This window comes from Anser cygnoides, chromosome 15 (genome assembly GCF_040182565.1).
Source record: "Anser cygnoides isolate HZ-2024a breed goose chromosome 15, Taihu_goose_T2T_genome, whole genome shotgun sequence".
In the NCBI taxonomy this organism is placed as follows: Eukaryota; Metazoa; Chordata; class Aves; order Anseriformes; family Anatidae; genus Anser; species Anser cygnoides.
In genome coordinates this window covers 12635250-12653489 of record NC_089887.1, presented here as the reverse complement: position 1 = coordinate 12653489, position 18240 = coordinate 12635250, and the positions used below count along the sequence as shown (strand labels likewise).

General features: G+C 63.2%; 3 protein-coding genes across 6 annotated transcripts; 1 reads left to right on the top strand and 2 right to left on the bottom strand.

Moving 5' to 3' along the window:
- Window positions 1-311: 311 nt before the first annotated feature.
- On the bottom strand, window positions 312-7380 carry SPSB3 (splA/ryanodine receptor domain and SOCS box containing 3). Of its 3 annotated transcripts, none has more exons than XM_066977588.1 (7): window positions 7230-7380; window positions 5867-6015; window positions 3911-4088; window positions 2932-3119; window positions 2171-2273; window positions 1509-1634; window positions 312-1340 (listed from the first exon to the last, which is right to left on the bottom strand). In XM_066977588.1, exons 1-7 carry the CDS (start codon window positions 7276-7278, stop codon window positions 997-999), a joined length of 1137 nt encoding a protein of 378 aa, XP_066833689.1. In that variant the 5' UTR covers window positions 7279-7380; the 3' UTR covers window positions 312-996. The 3 variants fall into 3 exon arrangements, with proteins under 3 accessions (XP_066833689.1, XP_066833688.1, XP_047916029.2); XM_066977587.1 differs by lacking the exon at window positions 7230-7380 and adding an exon at window positions 6474-6594; XM_048060072.2 differs by lacking the exon at window positions 7230-7380 and adding an exon at window positions 6108-6263.
- Window positions 6775-11229, top strand: NUBP2 (NUBP iron-sulfur cluster assembly factor 2, cytosolic). The gene is made up of 7 exons (XM_066977598.1): window positions 6775-6878; window positions 7629-7747; window positions 8437-8635; window positions 8802-8956; window positions 9226-9336; window positions 9611-9680; window positions 10257-11229. Exons 1-7 carry the CDS (start codon window positions 6854-6856, stop codon window positions 10400-10402), a joined length of 825 nt encoding a protein of 274 aa, XP_066833699.1. The 5' UTR covers window positions 6775-6853; the 3' UTR covers window positions 10403-11229.
- Window positions 11230-12128: 899 nt separating this feature from the next.
- On the bottom strand, window positions 12129-17495 carry IGFALS (insulin like growth factor binding protein acid labile subunit). 2 transcript variants are annotated; one of them, XM_048059921.2, is made up of 3 exons: window positions 16162-17495; window positions 15132-16077; window positions 12129-14538 (listed from the first exon to the last, which is right to left on the bottom strand). In XM_048059921.2, exons 2-3 carry the CDS (start codon window positions 16021-16023, stop codon window positions 12728-12730), a joined length of 2703 nt encoding a protein of 900 aa, XP_047915878.2. In that variant the 5' UTR covers window positions 16024-16077; window positions 16162-17495; the 3' UTR covers window positions 12129-12727. The 2 variants fall into 2 exon arrangements, with proteins under 2 accessions (XP_047915878.2, XP_047915867.2); XM_048059910.2 differs by having other exon boundaries at window positions 15132-17495.
- Window positions 17496-18240: the final 745 nt, after the last annotated feature.

The window sequence follows — 18240 nt, the reverse complement described above, 5'->3', positions numbered from 1 at the left end:
TGTCTGGCCATAGCCTGTCAGAACACACCTCTTACAAAACGCTGCAGCCCTCCCTTCCTGTTTGCAGCCACAGGCATCAGCATGGCTCTGCTGGAGCTCCATCGAGGCCAGGCTGTGGTGGTCCGGTGGGAAGTGCAAGAACCCTCAACAGGGCAGAGGCGAGGTAATCTCCACTTCCTTCACCTCATCTAGACCTCACAAACAAATGTTGCATTTAAAATATCCCCTCCAGGCTATTGGCTTTGCTAGCGTGGCTATTTTTGTCAACCGCATTCAGAATCGTGCCTTTAAGGGCCATCAGAGGAATGAAAGGCAGTTTATACTTTTTTATTACAGTTTAATACAGTCTTTGATACAGGAGAAGCAGCAGTAGCCAACATGCAAAGCAATTAAAGTCATGGGGGGGGCTCAAGAATGATCACTAACAGCTCAACTCTTTTAGGTAATTGCTCTCTCACAAGTGGCGTAGATTCATCCCCAGGAGCCCGTTTCCCTAAGTGCTGCCGTTCGATCATGCCCCCCAGTGTGATGAATTCATGGCGGATACCAAACCAACACACAACAGTTAGGAGGAGGGGGACTAGTCCTTGATTTTGTCTTTCGATGAATCAAGTCAGTTACTTGACTAGAGTTTGCTAGAAGTACGCTTTGAGACCGGGAGGCCACCTTCAATCTCGTCTCTGCTGACAGCCTGCAGCGAGGCGGCTTTCTTCACAAAGAGGCGATGGCTTTGATGCCGAGCCAGGAGATTAACCTCAGGTACCTGGCTGCAGTTCACCTGTTTCACAGAGCTGAGGCCTCTTAGCCAGCAGGTATTCTCAACGCAAGTGATGGATGTTTAGGCTAAAGATTTCAACCAGAGTAAGAGAAATCTTCCCAAACAAGTAGAAACGGATGTCCCCGTGAAGAAGGAGGTGCGTCAGGCCTGGCCTGCCCTTGCAGGCGGCGGAACAAAACACCACCCGACTCCCTCAAAGCAGTTCGTCTGAAGAGACATTACGTCCTCCTGCACCTCTTCCTTTGGCAGGCCTCTGCATCCGAGCCACAGGAGCTATCTGAGTCGCTTCCCGACGATGAGGAGAAAGGCTTTGATGTGCTATAGTTCATGCTTAAGACCCACCCCAGTTTGTTGTGTAGCACTTGCTTGAGTCCTGGTGGCAACGGCAGCACCTCCAGCGTGTCCACGTAGTTGGGCAGGAGCTGGCGCAGGCGGTAACAGCAGAGGTACTGGAGAGATGTGCAGCTGGCGCAGGAGCGGATCACCTTCATGCTGCTCTTGGCTGCCGTCGAGCACACCATGGGGTAAAACTTCTTGTTCTGCAGCTTCGTAGCTGCAACCCCTGCAGGGGACAGCGTCAGGGAGGTTTCACGTTAGTTCCGACTAACTAACTTTGCCAGTATTTTCCCTTGCAGCCCAGCTGCAGCCAAATTTCGAGTTCAGCTAAAGCTGCCGCGCTCCCCCGTTCTCCTCTGCGCCTGAAGGCCACCGTGGCTGCCCCTGCTCTTACCTATGCACTTGCGGTTTTTGAAGAACGTGAGTGTCCCATGCCACGTGTCCAAATGCACCCCGATGATAGAGCCCTGGCCAAACCTCGAGGAGAAGTTTGTCTTGTCACCCTTGTGATGCAGCAGTCCTTAAAACAACACACCTTGCGTTCAATAGGAAGTCTGTGCTCCACAAATTCACCCCGATTCTCACACGCTTCACTGCAAGTTCCCTCTGGTACAGCCTGGCAGTGCCTACAAAAGCCCTCCGTCCCCTAATCACTCACCGACTGCCCTCCTCCTCAGGGCGCGTGATGGAAAGAGGGAAGCCTGGGTTCTGGAATACCAGAGCCCGGGCAGCAACACTGAAACCCCGAATCAGTGATATTCAACGTGCAGCCCAGAGGCCCCAGAAATTCACACGCTGGTTCTAAGGGGTCTGCAAAACGCAGGTACAGTTTGATGCTCCAAGAGCTGAGAGCAGGAAGCAGTCTGTCCTGCGCAATGGGATGCTTAGGCAAGCCCCACAGGTGTGTAGTAGCACTGGGGAAGCGAACGGGCAGCAGCTCTCATTATAGTTAACTACGTGACTCACAGGCCAGGCGGCCTTTTTGGCTGCAATCCCATTCAGGCCATCTAATTCCTAAACCTGTTGCTGGCTTTCCGGCTGCCCTGCCCGTGTCACCTGTGTAGGAGAGTCCCCAGCTGTCCTCGTCCTTGCCCAGCAGGCTGCAGAAGGTGTGGCGGTACTTGTCCAGGTTCACATCCGATGTCCCAATTCCCACCATCTGGGAGGAAGAACACAGGCTTAGCGTCTGCGGGGGCACCGGGTCTCCCCTCCTTTGCTTGGCACAGCCCCACAGGTTGGAAATTTGGGTGAAGCCAAGCCGGGGGTGTCAGATCTCCCCTGAAGGGTTTGGCTGGCGCTGGGTTCAGCGCTTGGGGGCCAGCCAGCGCGTGAGGTGCAGCCTGAGCAGGGCTGGGGGAGCTAACGGGGCTGTGGCCCCCGCGTTAATGGTGGGGAGCGAGTTCGGGCCCTGGTCACAAGCCACACGAGCGGTGGTCACAGCAGGGCACCCAGCCCAGCCCCGCGGGAGGCAAGTTCCAGTCCCGGGGGCAGGAAGTGACACAGCAGCGCACGCCCCAGCGCTCGGCAGAGCCCTGCTGCTAACCACAGCCCGCCCGGACGCTGCCCCGCGCTGAGGCCTGACCTTAGTCTTCGCTGAGTTTATCAGCGGTGATCTACCAGCAGCGTGAAAGGGAAGCAAGAAAATCAGGTTCTGGTCCTAATTACTGTGGTCTCATCTAGAACCACTTACCCTCCCAGCTTCAATTTCCTTACTGCTAAGCGAGGATGCCCAGGTGAACTGCTGGAGGAAGCCTGCTGACCTGGTCAGAGAACAGCGGGCTTTGCTGCACGCCTGTCAGCAGCCTGGTTCCACGTACCATGTCCGTGCCATAGACTGGCGAGGTCATCTTGATCTCCCAGAAGTGCTGCCCGTCTGCCAGCTCCTTGTTGCCCCGGATGGCCGCGGTGCCGCAGCTGTACTCCATGTGGAAGTTCACCTTGCGGTTATCACAGGTCAGCAGGGTGGCCGTCGACTTATTCAGGTCATCCCACACCCAGTCAAAATCTGCTCGGGAAGGACACAGGGGACGAGGATGGGCAAAGGCCTTCAGGGAGCTATTTCCAAGCCAAAGCACAGACGGACAGTTGTTTTGAGGGCCTGTCTAGATTTACTATTTTTTTAAAACCGTTTAAGAGGCTAAATCCTAAGCTGTGCACATGGGAGAATTATTTGAGGGCTGAACTGTTCCGCAGCGTCCCAGTGGGGACGGCTCAGTGCTCTCTCCTGCCTGACACCGTTGGTTCCTGTTCTGGCTAACACAAAGCTCCACAGACCTCCTTTCCTCCGAGGGAATCGCACTCACTTCTTGTTGGCTCAGGGGGCTAGAGCCAAAGCGCAAGTACTGCAGCGGTTCTGCTGTGCCACGGACTTTCTCGGCCAGCCCAGGCCCACCCTCCGCCTGCCTTCCTGCCTGCTCTGAGAAAGCCCCACCGTGCGCCCGGGCGCCCTGCTGGCTGTGCCAGGGATCAGCATTAACGGGGCTGGAACCACAGGAGCTGACTTCACTGCTGGCCTCGGCTGGATTTGAAATAAAGTCTCCAGAGGTGAACCCTGACACATTAACAAGGTCAGCACTCGGCTCTTGGAACACAGCAGGATGCACGTGCCTGTAATCTTCCTAAACTCTACGTGGCCTTGAGATGTTACAAAGGAGCACCGGGTGCCGGAGCAGAGGTAAGGGCCCCGTGGAAAAGTAAAGATCCACGCAGAGGCGCAGTCCGTGCCCCCGGGCCAGGACTGCACCCACCTCAAACCCCAAAGGACTCCAGCGGGTGGTTTGGGACCCCCTTCCTTACACTCATCCTCCTCGCCGCACTGGCAGTCCTTGACGCGGTGCAGGGCGTGCAGGCTGGAGCAGTAGGGAGCCTCGCTCTGGTTCTCGCAGTTGCAGTAGGACTCTCCCGTCACGGGGATGGCGCTCGGGATGGAGGGAGACAGGGAGGAGAACTCCGGCTCTGAATCCGAGTCGCTGTGCTGCGGGGAGGAGCAGAGGGACGTCACTGCCTGACGCCCCCAGGTTGGAGCGCTGGGCTCGCAGCCCGCGGCCGCGCCGGCTCTCCCTGCAGCCGGGCTGCTCGGCGAGGTCTCGCACGCTGCCGAGCTGCGTGGGGACGTCCCCGGGCTCGTGGCGGTGGCAGCACAGCTGCATCGTGCCCCTGCCTGGCCCGCCGTGTAGGAAGGCAAAGGGCTGAGCCACCCTGATTACACTGCTTCAGGACCTGCCACGTTTTGTGCCTCGGCAGCTTCCAGGGGCGGGGAGGCGAGCAGCGCGACAGTCCAAACACACATTTTTGAGCAAATTGTGCTAAAGGTTTTCAGCGTGCAGGCTACAGATAGCTGGAGATGCCACCAAGGAACCCCAAAAGAAGAGCAGACGCGTAACACGCGGCTGTGCACAGAACCCGTACATCTCCACAGGGCTCTGCACCTGCGCTGCCAAACCAGGGCAGAGCCACGCTGCTGGGAACTGCTGCCCCGGAGAGACGAGGAGGAAAGGGGACAGGAGGCCAGGCAGGGGAGAGGGCAGGACAGAGGAGAACCAGCCAGGCAGTGAGGCTGCAGCTCCTCACGCCAGTGCTGCGGACAGGCCCACAGGGAACCTGGTGAAGGATTAAAAGGCTTTTGTTTACTCTCACACACGAACACAAGAACTTGATGTACCGTTCCTCCATGCCACGAGACCCAAGCGTCCCGGCACCGGACAACGTAAGAGGAAGAGCCCCGTCTCACCCCGTAGGCTTGGTGTCACCTAATGGGGCCTCTTACTACAGATCTCAGCAAGTTACTCCGGGCTTACAAACTTGTCAGACATCCCTGCTCGTTAGTCACTCCCTTAGCAGACGGCAATACCCACGGCAGATTTTGTCATCGGTATTTAAAAACAGTCCCTTAAACTCAGGGTGTTGTAGCTGTGTAAGACAGTGGGGCTGGAAATGACTCGAGTTTAATTATCTGCTGCTCATCCCCTCCTTCTCCGTCTTATAGATTAGAAAGCTTGATTTCTGGTTTTCATTGGCCTTCCCTGACTCTGCTATCTAGAAGCCTGGCTGCAGAAACACAAAGCTGCGCTGACATTTTCTGGGAGCGCAGTGCCTGGATTTGGGCCCCGTGCTCTAGCAGTGCAGCCTTGTAGTGCTTTAGCCTGGCTTAGAAGCTTCACGAGCAGCTCGCTGTAATCCCGCTGCCGCACAGGCTGTGTGGGGACCTGAACTCACACACACAAGAACTGGGGAAAAGCGTGAAGGACTGGTGAAAAACGTGAAGGATGGCTGAGGCAAACCCACCTCACTCTGAGACCGTAATTGCACGGACTGGAGCAGCCCGCAGGCCCCCGACACCAGCTGCACAATGACCAGAAGTTAGAGCAGCTGTACGGGGAGCCAGACTGCAGAACGGATGCAGTTGAAACGCATGTTGAGATCGCTAGTTGAAATGACTATTTTAAAAATATCGTATATATTCTTTATTTCCTCACCTACACCTGCTTTACGTGCTTTTAAAAAGCATTTAATTTAGCATGAGTCGGTTCCCTGACCCGACTAGCCAGGAGACACAGAGCTGCGGTGCAGAACCGTGGGGCAGACCGCGGGCATCGCAGCAAGCGCCACCTTGGGGAGAGGCGCTGGGAGCCCCACGCTGCAGCTCGGAGGCAGCAGCCGCCTCCGTCTCACCGCAGCGCCGGCGTGATTTTACATTAAGAGCGTCCCCCGGCCCGGGCCAGTTGCGCGGTGCAGCCCCCGGCACCCTCCTACCTGCCCGTCCGAGTCGTAGCCCCAGCCTCGCGCGCCGGTGGCCAAGGCGACCGCCCGGCCGTCGGCCTCGTGGCGCACCCCGCTCAGCACCAAGTGCCAGGCCCGGCTGCTCCGCGGGCGGCGCGCCATGGCGTTCCGGGAGAGGTAAGCTGCGGGGGGGCGGAAACGGACAGCGGGTTACGCGCGGCGCCGCCCGGCCCCGGCTCTCCGCGGCGGCCTCCCCCCCCCCCAGGGCTCCCACCTCGTCCTCCCCGCGGCGAGCGGACCCCGCTGGCGGCTCCCGGGCGGCAGGGCCGAGCCGGGGACCGCTCGGGGAGCGCTCGCAGCACGGGGCCGCTGAGGGAGGCGGAGCCCCCCCCCCCCCAGGCCCTGCCAGGAGCGCGGCGGCTGCTGCAGGCCCTGCCCGGGGCCGGACCCCCCGCCCCCCCCTGCAGCCGCTGGGCCTCAGGGCCTGGGGCCTGGCCGGGGCCTGCTCCTGCGCCCCCGGGGCTCTGCCAGCGGGGGGCCGCCGCCGCCAGGCCCCGCTCCCGCAGCGCCCCGGTCCCAGCCCCGCGCAGGGCCCGGCCCCCCGGGAACCCCCGGGACCCCCTCCCCGGCCCCGACCTACTTTCCCCTCCCGGCACATAAACAATCCGCTCCCGGTCCCGCCCCTCCCCCGCGCCCATTGGCTCAGCCGCCCCGCCTCGCCGCCTCGCGGTTGGCCCGCGGCTCCGTCGCTCGCGGCGCCGGGGGAAGGGAAAGCGGGAGGCGCCCACCTGGAGTCGGGCGCTACTGGCTGCGCCGCCCGTCAATCTCCGCGGAGGAGCGCCATTGGGCGGCGGCCGCCGGTGGGGAAAGCGCGGAGCCTATCGGTCGGGCAACGAGCTGAGAGGGCGGGGCGGGGCTGGGAGCGCGGCTCGCCATTGGGGGCGGCGCCTGCCAGTCGGCGGGGGGCGGGGCTTCCGCGGCGGAAGGCGGAAGCGGGCGGCGCTGCGCGGCAGCGGCAGCATGGAGGGGGCGGCGGCGGCGGGCGGTGAGCGGCGGGGCCGGGGCCGGGGCCGGGGCCGGGGCCGGGGCCGGGGCTTCGCCTCCCCCTCCCCCTCCCCCGGCCCGGTGTCTGGTGCTCGGCCCCGGCCCCTGTTCCCCGGCCCCTGTCTCGCCGCGTACCGGAGCCTGGCGGGGCCCGGTGCCCCGGCGCGGCCCCCTCCCGCTCCCCCTCTTCCTCCAGGTTCCGGCCCGGCCCGGCCCGGCCCGGCGCGGGGCTGCCGGTGGCACCCGGCCCCGCACCGCCTCTCCCGGTGCCCCCCCGGTTGCTCCCCGGTCCCCTCCCGAACCCCCCAGGTCCCTCCCGGTGTCCCCCCCGCCGGTCTCCCCCCGCCGTTACCCTCGGTGCAGGCGCGGATGAGCTGCGCCGTGCTCCCCGCGGGCTCCATGGCGCCGGGCCCTCAGCGGCTGCCGGCGGCGGAGCTGCCCCCGGTGCCGGGGCTGTGTTCCCCGTGCCCCGGCGGTGACCGGCCCCGGCAGGAAGCGCCGAGGGGCTGAGCTCACCCCCGGGCCCCTCCCGGCCGTGGTGGGGCCCCGCGGGCGCTCGTGGCCGCGCTGCCGCAGCGCTGAGGTCATCGGGGCCAGGCCCTGACTCCCGGCCCCGCACCCCCCGGGCCCGGCCCTGGGCCCGGGCCCTCTCCGAGCCCGCCCTGCTCCCGCTCGGCGCCGCTCCTTCAGCGCCCGCGGCCCCGCGCTGCTGCCTCTGACCCCTCCGTCCCTTCTCTCTTCTTCCCCCCAGAGCAAAGCAACCTGTCCGGCGTGCGGCACGTCGTGCTGGTGCTCTCCGGGAAGGGCGGCGTGGGGAAGAGCACCGTGGCCGCCCAGCTGGCCCTGTCGCTGCGGCACGCCGGCAAGAAGGTGAGCGAGCGGCGGGGCGCCGGAGCCCTGACTTCTCCTTCCCGACGTCCAGCCGGGCCTGGGTCTCCTCGTCCTTCCTGGACGCGTGTGTGTGGGCAGCACGGAGGTGCTCTGTTAAGGATCTGGGGTTTCTTGACCCTGAGAAGCCCGGCAGAGGTAGCGGCGCCGTTCTTTTCCCCTTTGTCCGAGAGACCGACAGGATCCAAGGCTTTTTGTTTTTTTTTTTTCGGTGTTATTTTCCAAACCGGCGTACTGGGAAATGATTTCCTTGTTTGTGGTGTGACGCGGCCCCTTGTGGAATGAGGCGGGCTAGCTTTCAGCGCAGCAAGGACAAAGGGGAGCTGCGAGCACAAGGCAGCTGAGTTCCAGGAGGACTTCTTAAAGGCTTCGTGGAGCCGCTGCCTCTTAGCTTCTGACAGGTCCCTGCAATAAATATGTCTCCGAAGTGCCTGTAAATATCCAGGAGATGCTTCCTTGGACGGCAGGAGACCGGGAGGGCAGTCAAAACTTGAAGCAGCCCTTTGAAACTTTGCTTCAAACCTGCTGCTTTGGCTCCTGAGCTGCAGAGTCCTGTCTGGAGGCTGCTGCGAGCTGCAAACATTCGGGTGCCACTTCCCCTCGCCCGGAGCAGGGCTGGGGGCCGGGGCCCACTCAGGCCTGTCTGAACGGCTCTGCCTCGCCGCCCGCAGGTGGGGATCCTGGACGTGGACCTGTGCGGCCCCAGCATACCCCGCATGTTCAAGGCGCAGGACAGCGACGTGCACCAGTGCGACAGCGGCTGGGTGCCGGTCTTCGTGGACCAGGAGAAGAGCATCTCGCTCATGTCCATCGGCTTCCTGCTGGAGAAGCCGGACGACGCTGTGGTGTGGAGAGGACCTAAGAAAAACGGTACGGTCGGTTCTCGCTGCTGGCAGTGACCTTCCGGAGCTTGGTGCGGTCAGCAAACCCTCCCGGAGGTGCTGCTGGCTCCTGCTCGGAGCGAGGCTCCTGTTCTGCAGGGCTGCCCTCCCAGGTGAGTCCCATCTCTCGGACGGGGCACCCGTTATTCCTGCAGCTTTGATAAAACAGTTTGTTGCCGACGTGGCCTGGGGGGAACTGGACTTCCTCATCGTGGACACACCTCCGGGCACCTCCGATGAGCACATCTCCACGGTGGAGGCCCTGCGGCCCTACAGGCCTCTCGGAGCGATCCTAGTCACAACGCCCCAGGTAGGGCAACCCGCTGGTGCTGAGCTGGATCCCCCGGGCACGGCTGATGGGGGCGGGGTCGCACCCTAGGTAATGCTGTCACCCGTCCTCCAGCACAGCCCCTGTGTGCAGCTTCTGTAGCGAAGGGCTTGGCCCAAGTTACGGCCAGCAACGGGGAGAGAGCATCTCCTAATTCCCCTCCTCGCTTGTGCCGCAAACCACACGCGTGCCTCTTCCAGAGCCACCTCTGGAGGGACAGAGGCCTCTAACCTGCCCCGCTGTCCCCGCAGGCGGTAGCTGTGGGAGACGTGAGGCGAGAGGTGACCTTCTGTAAGAAGACGGGCCTGCGAGTTCTGGGCATTGTGGAGAACATGAGCGGCTTCGTCTGCCCGCACTGCTCGGTGAGTTTGGTGGTGCTGCCGGGCCCTTGGGGGTTCCTGGGCGTTTCTGGGCATCGCATGCTGCGGTGCCTCAGGTGGAAAATCAGTGAAACGCCACGGGGGTGATGCCGTGGACCTGGGGGACGAGAAGCTGCCGGGGGAGCTCTGGAAGAAGCCACGGGCTCTGCTGTCCTACAAAGAGCTGGGGGAGGGCAGGGGCAAGGCAGAGGGAGAGCTGGTGCTGCGCAGGGCCCTGCGCTGGGCGCGTGCCTCACTGCTGTTTCTCCTCCCGCAGGAGTGCACCAACATCTTTTCCAAAGGGGGAGGCGAGGAACTGGCCAAGTACGCTGGAGTCCCCTTTCTAGGTGAGTGGCCCCTGGAGCAGAGCCCTTCTCGTCGGGGGCGACGTGCGCGTGGTGCCGTGGGAGCGCTCGAGCGGAGACAGGCTGTCAGTGGAGCGGGTGGGCTGGGCCCTGGGCCCCCAGGAGCCCCTGGGGCTGGTCAGAGGTGAGGTGCAGTTCTTGGTTTGCTCCTCTGCCATCCACGCAGCTGGCAGTGGGCATCTGGCCCTGCTGGAGCAGAGGCAGTGCTGGTCAGCAGCCTGCTCTGGCTGCTAAAATCCCAGTGTCTGAGCAACCCAGCCTGAAGCCACCCGGCCCTCCTGAAAGGTCTTGGTGCTTCCCCATGAGGCGTGGGCAGAGGACAGCGCTGGGGTCAGGGTTGGGGTAGGAGAGGGTCTCTTGTGAAGCCCTGTGGTGTGGGGGTGGCTCAGAGCCAGGGGGAGGTGAGAAGTAGCTGCTGAAGGGCTTGGTGCGGCAGCGGTTGTCCTTTTTCCTGCTGCCCCAGAGATGCCTCTGGCAGGGCTGTTTCTCCATCCTGACTCCAGGCCTTTGCCCTGGGGTGAGCAAGCAGTCACTCTCCCCTTCCCTTCTCTCCCACAGGCTCCGTTCCCCTGGACCCCCAGCTTAGCCAGAGCTTGGAGGAAGGCAGAGACTTCATCCGGGAGTTTCCCAAGAGCTCCGCCTTCCCCGCCTTGGCTCACATTGCCCAGCAGGTCTTGGACGGCGCATCGCAGCGGAGCTCCTGAGGAGGGTTTGGGGCTGGACTCTCCCCTTGCCTGGCAGCGCCATCGATGGCCCTTGCCGGTGGGGAAGAGAAGAGGATGCAGGAGCTGTTTAATTAACCATGAGGCCGTTTCGGGGGGGGGATGACGGAGGGAGGGGGGATCACAGCATCGGTGCCGCTGATGGCAACCCAAAAAGGGAAGTGATGCTCCACCTCCCCGTGCCCGAAGAGACTCCGCGTGGATGTTTGTGCTCACGCAGGGGATGCACGGCCTGGTTCTTGCCTTCTCAACGTGCCAGCGCTCTGCCCACACGGTACGGCTGCTCCTGGCCTGCTCACGCACCGCCTTCCTCTGCGACCTGCTCTTGTCCAGGTACCTGTGGAGCCGTGGCCTCCTCCCACAGCATCTCACACGCTGCAGCGCTGCTGACGATGACTGAACGCAGCTCCAGTGGCGAACGTCGTCAGCTGGGATGGCTGCTCCCTTGCTGAGCCCAAATGGCACAAATAATCCGCGTTGTAGCTCCGCGTGCTGCTGCCTTCTGCTTCCCTTGCATGACACGCCATGGTACTTGGTTCAGTGGCTGGCCAGTTAGTGTTGGACGCTCTGCTGTGGGCCCGAGCCCAGCCAGCCTGCTCGGAAATCTCACGTTGTTGGTACATGAAGTGCCTCTGAGGGCACGGGATGTGCTTCGTGTGAGGAGGCGTCCTTAGGAGATCTAGTACCCTTTTGAAGCCTGCATCCTACCATACTGGAAACAATGTCTTCTTTTTTGGTCTGCTGGGGGTTTTCATGACTCAGGAATATTTTTAAAAGTTCCAGACAGTAAACAGTTTTCTTAAAATTCAGGTCTGTGACTTATGTTTTATTACGGCTTTGGGCCTTGCCATAGCAGAGTCTTGGTATTAAGAACACTTCAGGTATACCTAGGTATTTTCTGCGGTTCCTTGGTGGGGTTCAGCTATGTCTTTCCTCCTCCATGCCAGCTTCTGGATCCTGCCCGTTCCTTGTCTGGTTGAAAACTGATCCCTGCAGCCCTCTGCAGCATCCTTGCCACAGCCGTTCTCTACACCCCTGGCACACGTGGGGCTCCTCCCGCTCCTGGTGGCTCCTGGCTCACTGCTCTGGCCGTGCTGTCTCCCGAGCATCTGTCCCTGCTGGTGCTGCACCCACCCTTAGGACTCGCACCTGGTTAGGCTTCCCCACTTGCAGCTTTCCTGGAAACTGCCTGACCTTTGCTCGCTGATCCAGGATTTGGAGAGCGGGGCTGTTCCCTCGGCCAGACACCTCTCCCGGCCCACGGCACCCGTGTGCCCCTGTCCCATCCTGCACTAAACCCACCGTGTCCTCGCTGCGGCCACCTCTGCGCACGCTGCCTTCAGTCGGAGCCGCTCTGCGTGCGGGGAGCTGGTGGCAGCGATCCTCCCAGCACGGAAAGAGCCCGCAGTGCGAATCCTGCTCCGCAATAATGCTGTGTGGAAGGGATCGGGGCCGGGGCTGCTGGCTGTGCACGCAGTCAGGGATTCTGGGCCACTGAGCCCGGTCCCGGTCCTTCCTTCACGGCTGCTCATCTTGCAGAAAGCTCGCTGCAGGCCCCTCTGGTCTCCGGGGACATGGGGAGCCTGCAGCACCCGCGCTCCCAGGCTGAGCTGGGCTGCGTGCGAGCCCCGAGGGGCTCTGATAAGAAGCCCGGGCTGGGTGCGGCACGTGCTTTCGAAAAAACATACTTACAAGACGGGTTGCGATAGCTCCAAAGGTTTATTTGTCTGCTTGCGATTTATCGGGTAAGTGACGTGTGTGTGGCTTTCTGTACCCTGCCTGCATCGGCCGTGGCAAGGGGCTCTTAAAGCGAGCCCTCCGCCCCCTTCCCCAAGCCGACAGGAGAGCTCAACGGGGAATTTGGGATTTCTGTTTTTCCCTTAAACATACCCGGGATGGAAGTGACTCCGTGTGCTGGGTTCTAGTGCTGCTTTTCTGGCGCCCAGGGTCCTGCTGGTGGATGGGGCTGGAGGGGGAGATGCTGGGGGTCCTGGGTGGGGTGTGGGGGCTCGGAGAGGCTGGGTGCTGCCCACCGGGGGGACAGGGCGAAGCCACCCGGCCTCCTGCTTTGTATCAGGAACATGCTTCGCTCTGTCCTGGTGATGGGTGCCGGTCTTTAAATACCGCCAGACTCAAAGACTTTGGTTCGTGGAGCCGGTGCCTGTCCCCCCCCCCTCGCCTTCCCCAGGTCCCCATCCAGGACACACGGATGAGGCCGGGCTGACCGCGGGCAGCGGCAGAGCCGTCGCGCCTGGCACTGCCCCGGTGAGCCTGGCACGGCGGGGACGGGGCGGTGACAGGCGCGTGTCAGCAGTGAGCAAAGCTGTCCTCACTGGTGTCGCGGAGGTCCAGGCCTGCGAGGCTGGGGGGGTGGCGGCAGGTGAGGTTGTTGTAGGTGTAGACGGGGACGTGGGAGTCGTCCCCCTCGGCCACGGACTGCACGAAGCGCGGGACCACCGCGGGGTGCCGCAGGGAGAAGTCCCGCAGCCCCTTCAGCGAGCAGTTGCAATGCCAGTTGTTCCCCCCCAGCCACAGCTGCTCCAGGGCGAAGGAAGGGCAGAGGAAGCCCACCGAGAAGGTCTCCAGGGAGTTGTTACTCAGGCTGAGGTACCGCAGGTTGGCCAGGGGGGAGATGACGGCGTCGTCCAGCGTCTCCAGCTGGTTATGGGAGAGGTCGAGCCAGAAAAGTCTCTGGAGCGGGCTGAAGGCGTCCTGGGAGATGTCCAGGAGCTGGTTGGAGGAGAGGAAGAGGTACTCCAGGTTGCTCAGACCCACAAAGAGCTGCGACGAGAGGTGGCTCAGCCTGTTGTGCTTCAGGTCGAGCTCCAGGAGCTCGTGCAGTTCGCTGAAGCTCCGGTCCTCGATGACGGAGACGGCGTTGTGCTGCAGGAAGAGCCGCCGCAGGCTGGAGAGGCCGGAGAAGGTGCTGGCCCTGATCCTGCCGAGGCAGCTGTGCTCCAGGTGGAGGCTGTGCAGCTTGGTGACCCCCTTGAAGACGAAGTCGGGGAGGGCCTTGATGCAGTTGGCAGACAAGTGCATCACCGCCACGTTGTACAGCCCGAGGAACGCCCCAACCCTGATGTCCTGCAGCTGGTTGTTGTTGAGGCTGAGCACCTCCAGCTGGCCCAGCCCCTCGAAGGTCCTTTCTGCCAGGCTCCGGATCCTGTTGTGCCCCAGCTGCAGCTCCTCCAGGAACTGGAGGTCTTTGAAAGTCCTGGGCCTCAGGCTGCTGATGGAGTTGGTGGACAAGCGTAGGACGTGCAGGCTCAGGAGGCCCAGAAACGTGTCCTCAAAGAGCGAGACGAGGCGGTTGTGGGACAGATCCAGCCACCGGAGGGACTTCATGCCCATGAACGCGCGGGGTGCGATGGCGTTGATCTGGTTGTGGTTCAGGTAAAGCTTCTGCAGCTTCTGCAGCTTGACGAAGATGTTGATTTTGATGCCCTTGAGCGCGTTCCCGCTCAGGTCCAGCTCCTTCAGCTCCGTAAGGCTGCAGAAGAGCTGGTGCTGGAGGTAGGGGAGCTTGTTCCCCGCCAGGATCAGCTCCCTCAGGTTGGGCAGGTCGTGGAAGACCTTGTCGGGCAGGACAACCAGCGAGTTCCAGCCCAGGTTCAGGTACCACAGGTTGGAGAGCCCGGCGAACAGCCCTTCCTCCACCTTGCTGAAGAAGTTGTTGTTGAGGCTGAGGGACACGAGGTTCTGGGTGTGCAGGAAGGTGTGGGGCGCCAGGTGCTTGAGGCGGTTGCGCTCGAGGTGGAGGTGGTAGAGGCTGCGCAGGCCGTGGAAGGCGTGCTGCTCCACGGCGGCCAGCTGGCTGCTCTGCAGGTCCAGGAAGTCCAGCCCCGAGAGGTTCCTGAAGGCCGCGGCCGGCAGCTGGGTGAAGTTGTTGCCGTCCAGCCAGAGGGCTTTGGCGTTGGCGGGGACGTCCTCGGGGAGCTGCGTCAGGTTGCGGCCACTGCAGAAGACGTTGAGCTCCTCGCTGTAGTCGTCGAAGCTGCAGGCGCAGGGGCTGGGGCAGCGCAAGGGCTCCGCGGGCTCCTTGGGGACGTCCCCATCGTGGGGCTGGGACGCGGCGGCCAACAGCAGGGCCAGGGGCAGCAGGAGCGGGGCCCTGCCCGCTGCGGGGCACGGAGGAAAGGGAGACCGTGAGCGGGGCGAGCACGGGGTGGCGACCCCCGCGTGCAGGGCGATGGCTGCCGGAGGGGACGACGCAGGGCTGGGGGACCTGAGCGCCTGGGTCACCGCGGGGCAAACGGCCGTGCCACCGTGGTGTGGCACACGTCACCTACCAGCACCACGGGGCAGGGATGCCTGCTGCCACTGGTGTCCCACAGGGGACAGCGGCCACTGGTGTCCCCCTGCCCAGGGGCTGGCTCGTCCCAGCCCATGCGTGCGCACTGCTGCGTCCCGGGTCCCCCTGTGCCCTCCTGGGTCTCTGTCCCTCTGTCACAGCAGTGACCTCTTCCTTCCCCCGGAAAGGCCAGCAACAGCGCTCCTCGTCCCCTCTCCTCCTTCCTCCCCAAATTAACAGAGCGGGGAACCGAGGGCTCTGCGTCACCGTGCCCAAGAAGGCGCAGGAGCTCCCCGTCTGACTCTTTAGCAGCAGAAAGCGGGGAAAAAAAAAGTTAACGGCAGCCACACGGCAAAGTCCCGGCAGGGTTTGGCCTCTCCCCCCGCGCCCCCTCGCCCTGCCCGGCTCTCTGTGCCTTACCTCTGCCTGCGCTCATGGTGGCGGGCGGCTCCGTGCGCGCTCCCGGCCCCGCGCAGGGATGGAGCAACCACCTTGACGCCCGTCCAGCGCCCGCCGCTGGCCTTAACCCTGCCGCTGCTGGGCTCGGCCACGGCCGGCGGGAGCAGGGACGGGAGCGGGGCTTCTCCCCCCGCTCCGTGGCGGCATTTGTCCCAGCTGCAGGGGCACACGGAGACGTCTGCGGGAGCGCCGAGCCCAGGATTAGAGGTGAAGTGCCGGGAGCTGGTCTTGGGGGACGATGCTCCTGCCGGAGATGGGGTTTGGGTGGGCAGCGAGGAGAGACAGACGGACGAGGGCACCTCGTGGGGTCGCCGCGGCTGCGCCCCAGGCTCCTGCAGGGTCCCCATGTGGTGGCACCAGCCCTTCCCTGGTGCTCCGCTGAGGATGCTGGTGGGGTGAGCACGGCGTCAGACCCGTGTCCCGGTGGCACAAAGTGGCCGTGCTGGGGGCACAAAGGGCAGTCAGCATGGGCTGTCCCCACAGCCCGGGCACTGCGGTGTGGTGCAGCGCGTGCAGAGGCCGGCAGAAGGGCTCGCTCCTTCCTTCGTGTAGGGGTTTTCATGCTGGGGGCTTTCCCATCAATGTCCCTTCCCCATAGTGCTGGAGGGAATGGAAGATGCTCCAACGTGAGCTTTTCTCCCCCTCGGGGTCCTGGTTTGCACCCCCGTGACGCCCAAACTCCCCAGCTCTGCGTGTCCGTGCGGAGAGCCGAGGGCTGGCAGCGGGAAGCCCAGCCAGCCCCGAGCCCGCGAGGTCCCCGTGGGCGCTGGTGCCAGCGCTCCCCTGCTGGAGCCGCCTGGCAGCTCCCCAAATCCGTGGGGAAGCTCTGACCCCGTCCTGTATCCCAGGTCATTTTCCCCACCTGCCTGCGTCCACTGTGGCTTCTGAAGAATTCTTTACCAATTTCCTGGAAAAAAAAAAAAAAAAACGGTCGCTGGTGCCCAAGCTGGAGGAGCCCCGTTGGCTCCCTGGTATCAACCGCCTGACGAACCCGTGGAAAAGCCACCGCTCGCCCTCCAGCTCCTTCAGCTCGCCTCGCGCCAGTCCCCAGGGGCGAGGACAGGGACGATGCGGGGACAGCGATGCTGCGCAGCCGGGCTGGCGGGGGGCCTGTCCCTGCTGCCACCTCTTCGTCCCCACAAAGCACAGCCTGTCCTCCCCTGACTCGCAGGGGACTTCTCAGGTCTTCGTTCTTTAATTTTGGCAGAGGTTTTAAACGGTGGAAAACCGGGGAGTGTGCCCATGGGAACAAGTGTCAGGGTGAGCGAGGGATGCCGGCGGTTCTTTGCTCAACGTGATCGAACTTTGCAGCCCGGCTAAATAAGAAATGTTTTTCCAGTTTCTTTTTGGCCCGAAGCAGCGCTCTCCTCCCCCTCTATTTTAATCTTCTATTCTGGGAAATTATAGATCCAAAGAGAGAAGCGGGCGATGGAGACCAGCGCATCCACCACCAGGCGCTAAGCACATATTGACACAAGGCGTAATCAATGGGGGAGCCACAAAAAGCTGAACCAGCACGGCCCGGCCGGCCAAAACCCACAAAACCCACGGGTCAATTTTAAAAGCGAACGACCCGCAGCCGCAGGGCGGGTAACGCTGCGCACAGAAAGCCTCTCGCTAGGAAAACAGCAAACAAACAGCGATGGGGAAATAAGCAGACCCTTTCCCACGCTGCCCTCAAGCCGTCATCTCCGAACGTGTCCCGGGATGCTCGAGCCCCCGGGACCGGAGCGGTGCCACCGCGGGAGGGGACTTCGCCGCGGCTCCCCGCTGCCGCGGCCTCCTCCTGCCGGCACCGCGGCCCTCGGTGTGCTCGGCCAGGACCAAAGTCTGCGCCGTCCGCCCTGGTTGCCATGGAGAAGGCTGTAAGGGTATTAGGGAGAGCAGCGAAATCATCAGAAAAAGCCGTTTCGGACCTATTTTAGCTCTCGGGAACCGTTGCCCACCCAGCCCCCCTTCCCCGCCAGCCAGAGCCAGTTCAGCTCGAGGGTCCCAGCCCGCGGTGGGACGCTGCGGCCTGGGGCGTGCAGGCCCATACTGGTGGCACTGGTGGAGCTGGAAGGTCCTGGCGGTGGCAGCCACGCGGGTGGCACAGGAGGGGCAGCGCGACCCTCGCGCCACCCATCGCGCTCCTGCCTCCCGGTCCCCAGGGGTGAGCGTGGCCCCGGCCGGCACCCGCTGGACGCATTGTCACCGCCCTGTCCCCACCACCCCGGGGAGCAGGGGACGGCCCCGGGGCCCCGTGGCGGCGAGGCCCGGCCCGTGGCACCGGGACGTCCCCGGGGGCCGGCAGCAGCCCCCGCCGGCACCGCCGCCCCGCGGCGCTCCGGCCGCCAGGGGGCGCAACAACGCCGCCGCCTCCACCCGGAAGTGCCCGCGCCCGTTGCCATGGAGACGGGGCGCGGCGGCGCGGCCTAGCCAGGCCCGGCCCGGCGGGAGGCCCCGAGCCCGGTGCCCGGTGCCGGTGCCCTCCCGGCGCACCCCGTGCTGCCAGGGCCGGCGGGGGTGGGGAGGGCACTGTGGGCACCAGGGGTGTGGTGTCCGAGTCCTGGCCCAGTTCCCTCTTGAGCTGTTTCAGAGCCACGTGCGGGTGCAGGCTTGCTGGTGACCCAGCCACCACCTCATCCGCGTGCCTCGGACTCTGGAGCGAAGGGAAGACTCAGCGCAGAGTTACCACTTCTGCCCTGTGTGGGTTAATAAAGCACGTCTGGGTCTCGTGGGTTTGTTGTCATTGTTTGTTTGTCGGTTGGTTTTCGCTGGGTAGAGGCTTTGGGTTGCAATGACAGAGTGGAGCCACTCGTTCCTGCCCACTCTGCTGGTGGTGCCGTGAGCCAGGACAGCGTTTGTCCTTCGTATTTCCAGACCAGGGAAGAAATAATCACTGCTGTGTCTGGTGCGGGCGCAGCACCTGGCACTGAGGTGGGTTTGCTCCGAGCTGGGCCTGCCAGGCGGCATAGTTCCATAAATAACACCGTGTGTGTTAATTAGCCTTACAGTGCCCTGACGAGCAAAGCGAAGGCTGGCAGGTGGAGCAGGCCCCCCCTCGGGAGCCAGCCTGCTGCGTGTCCCT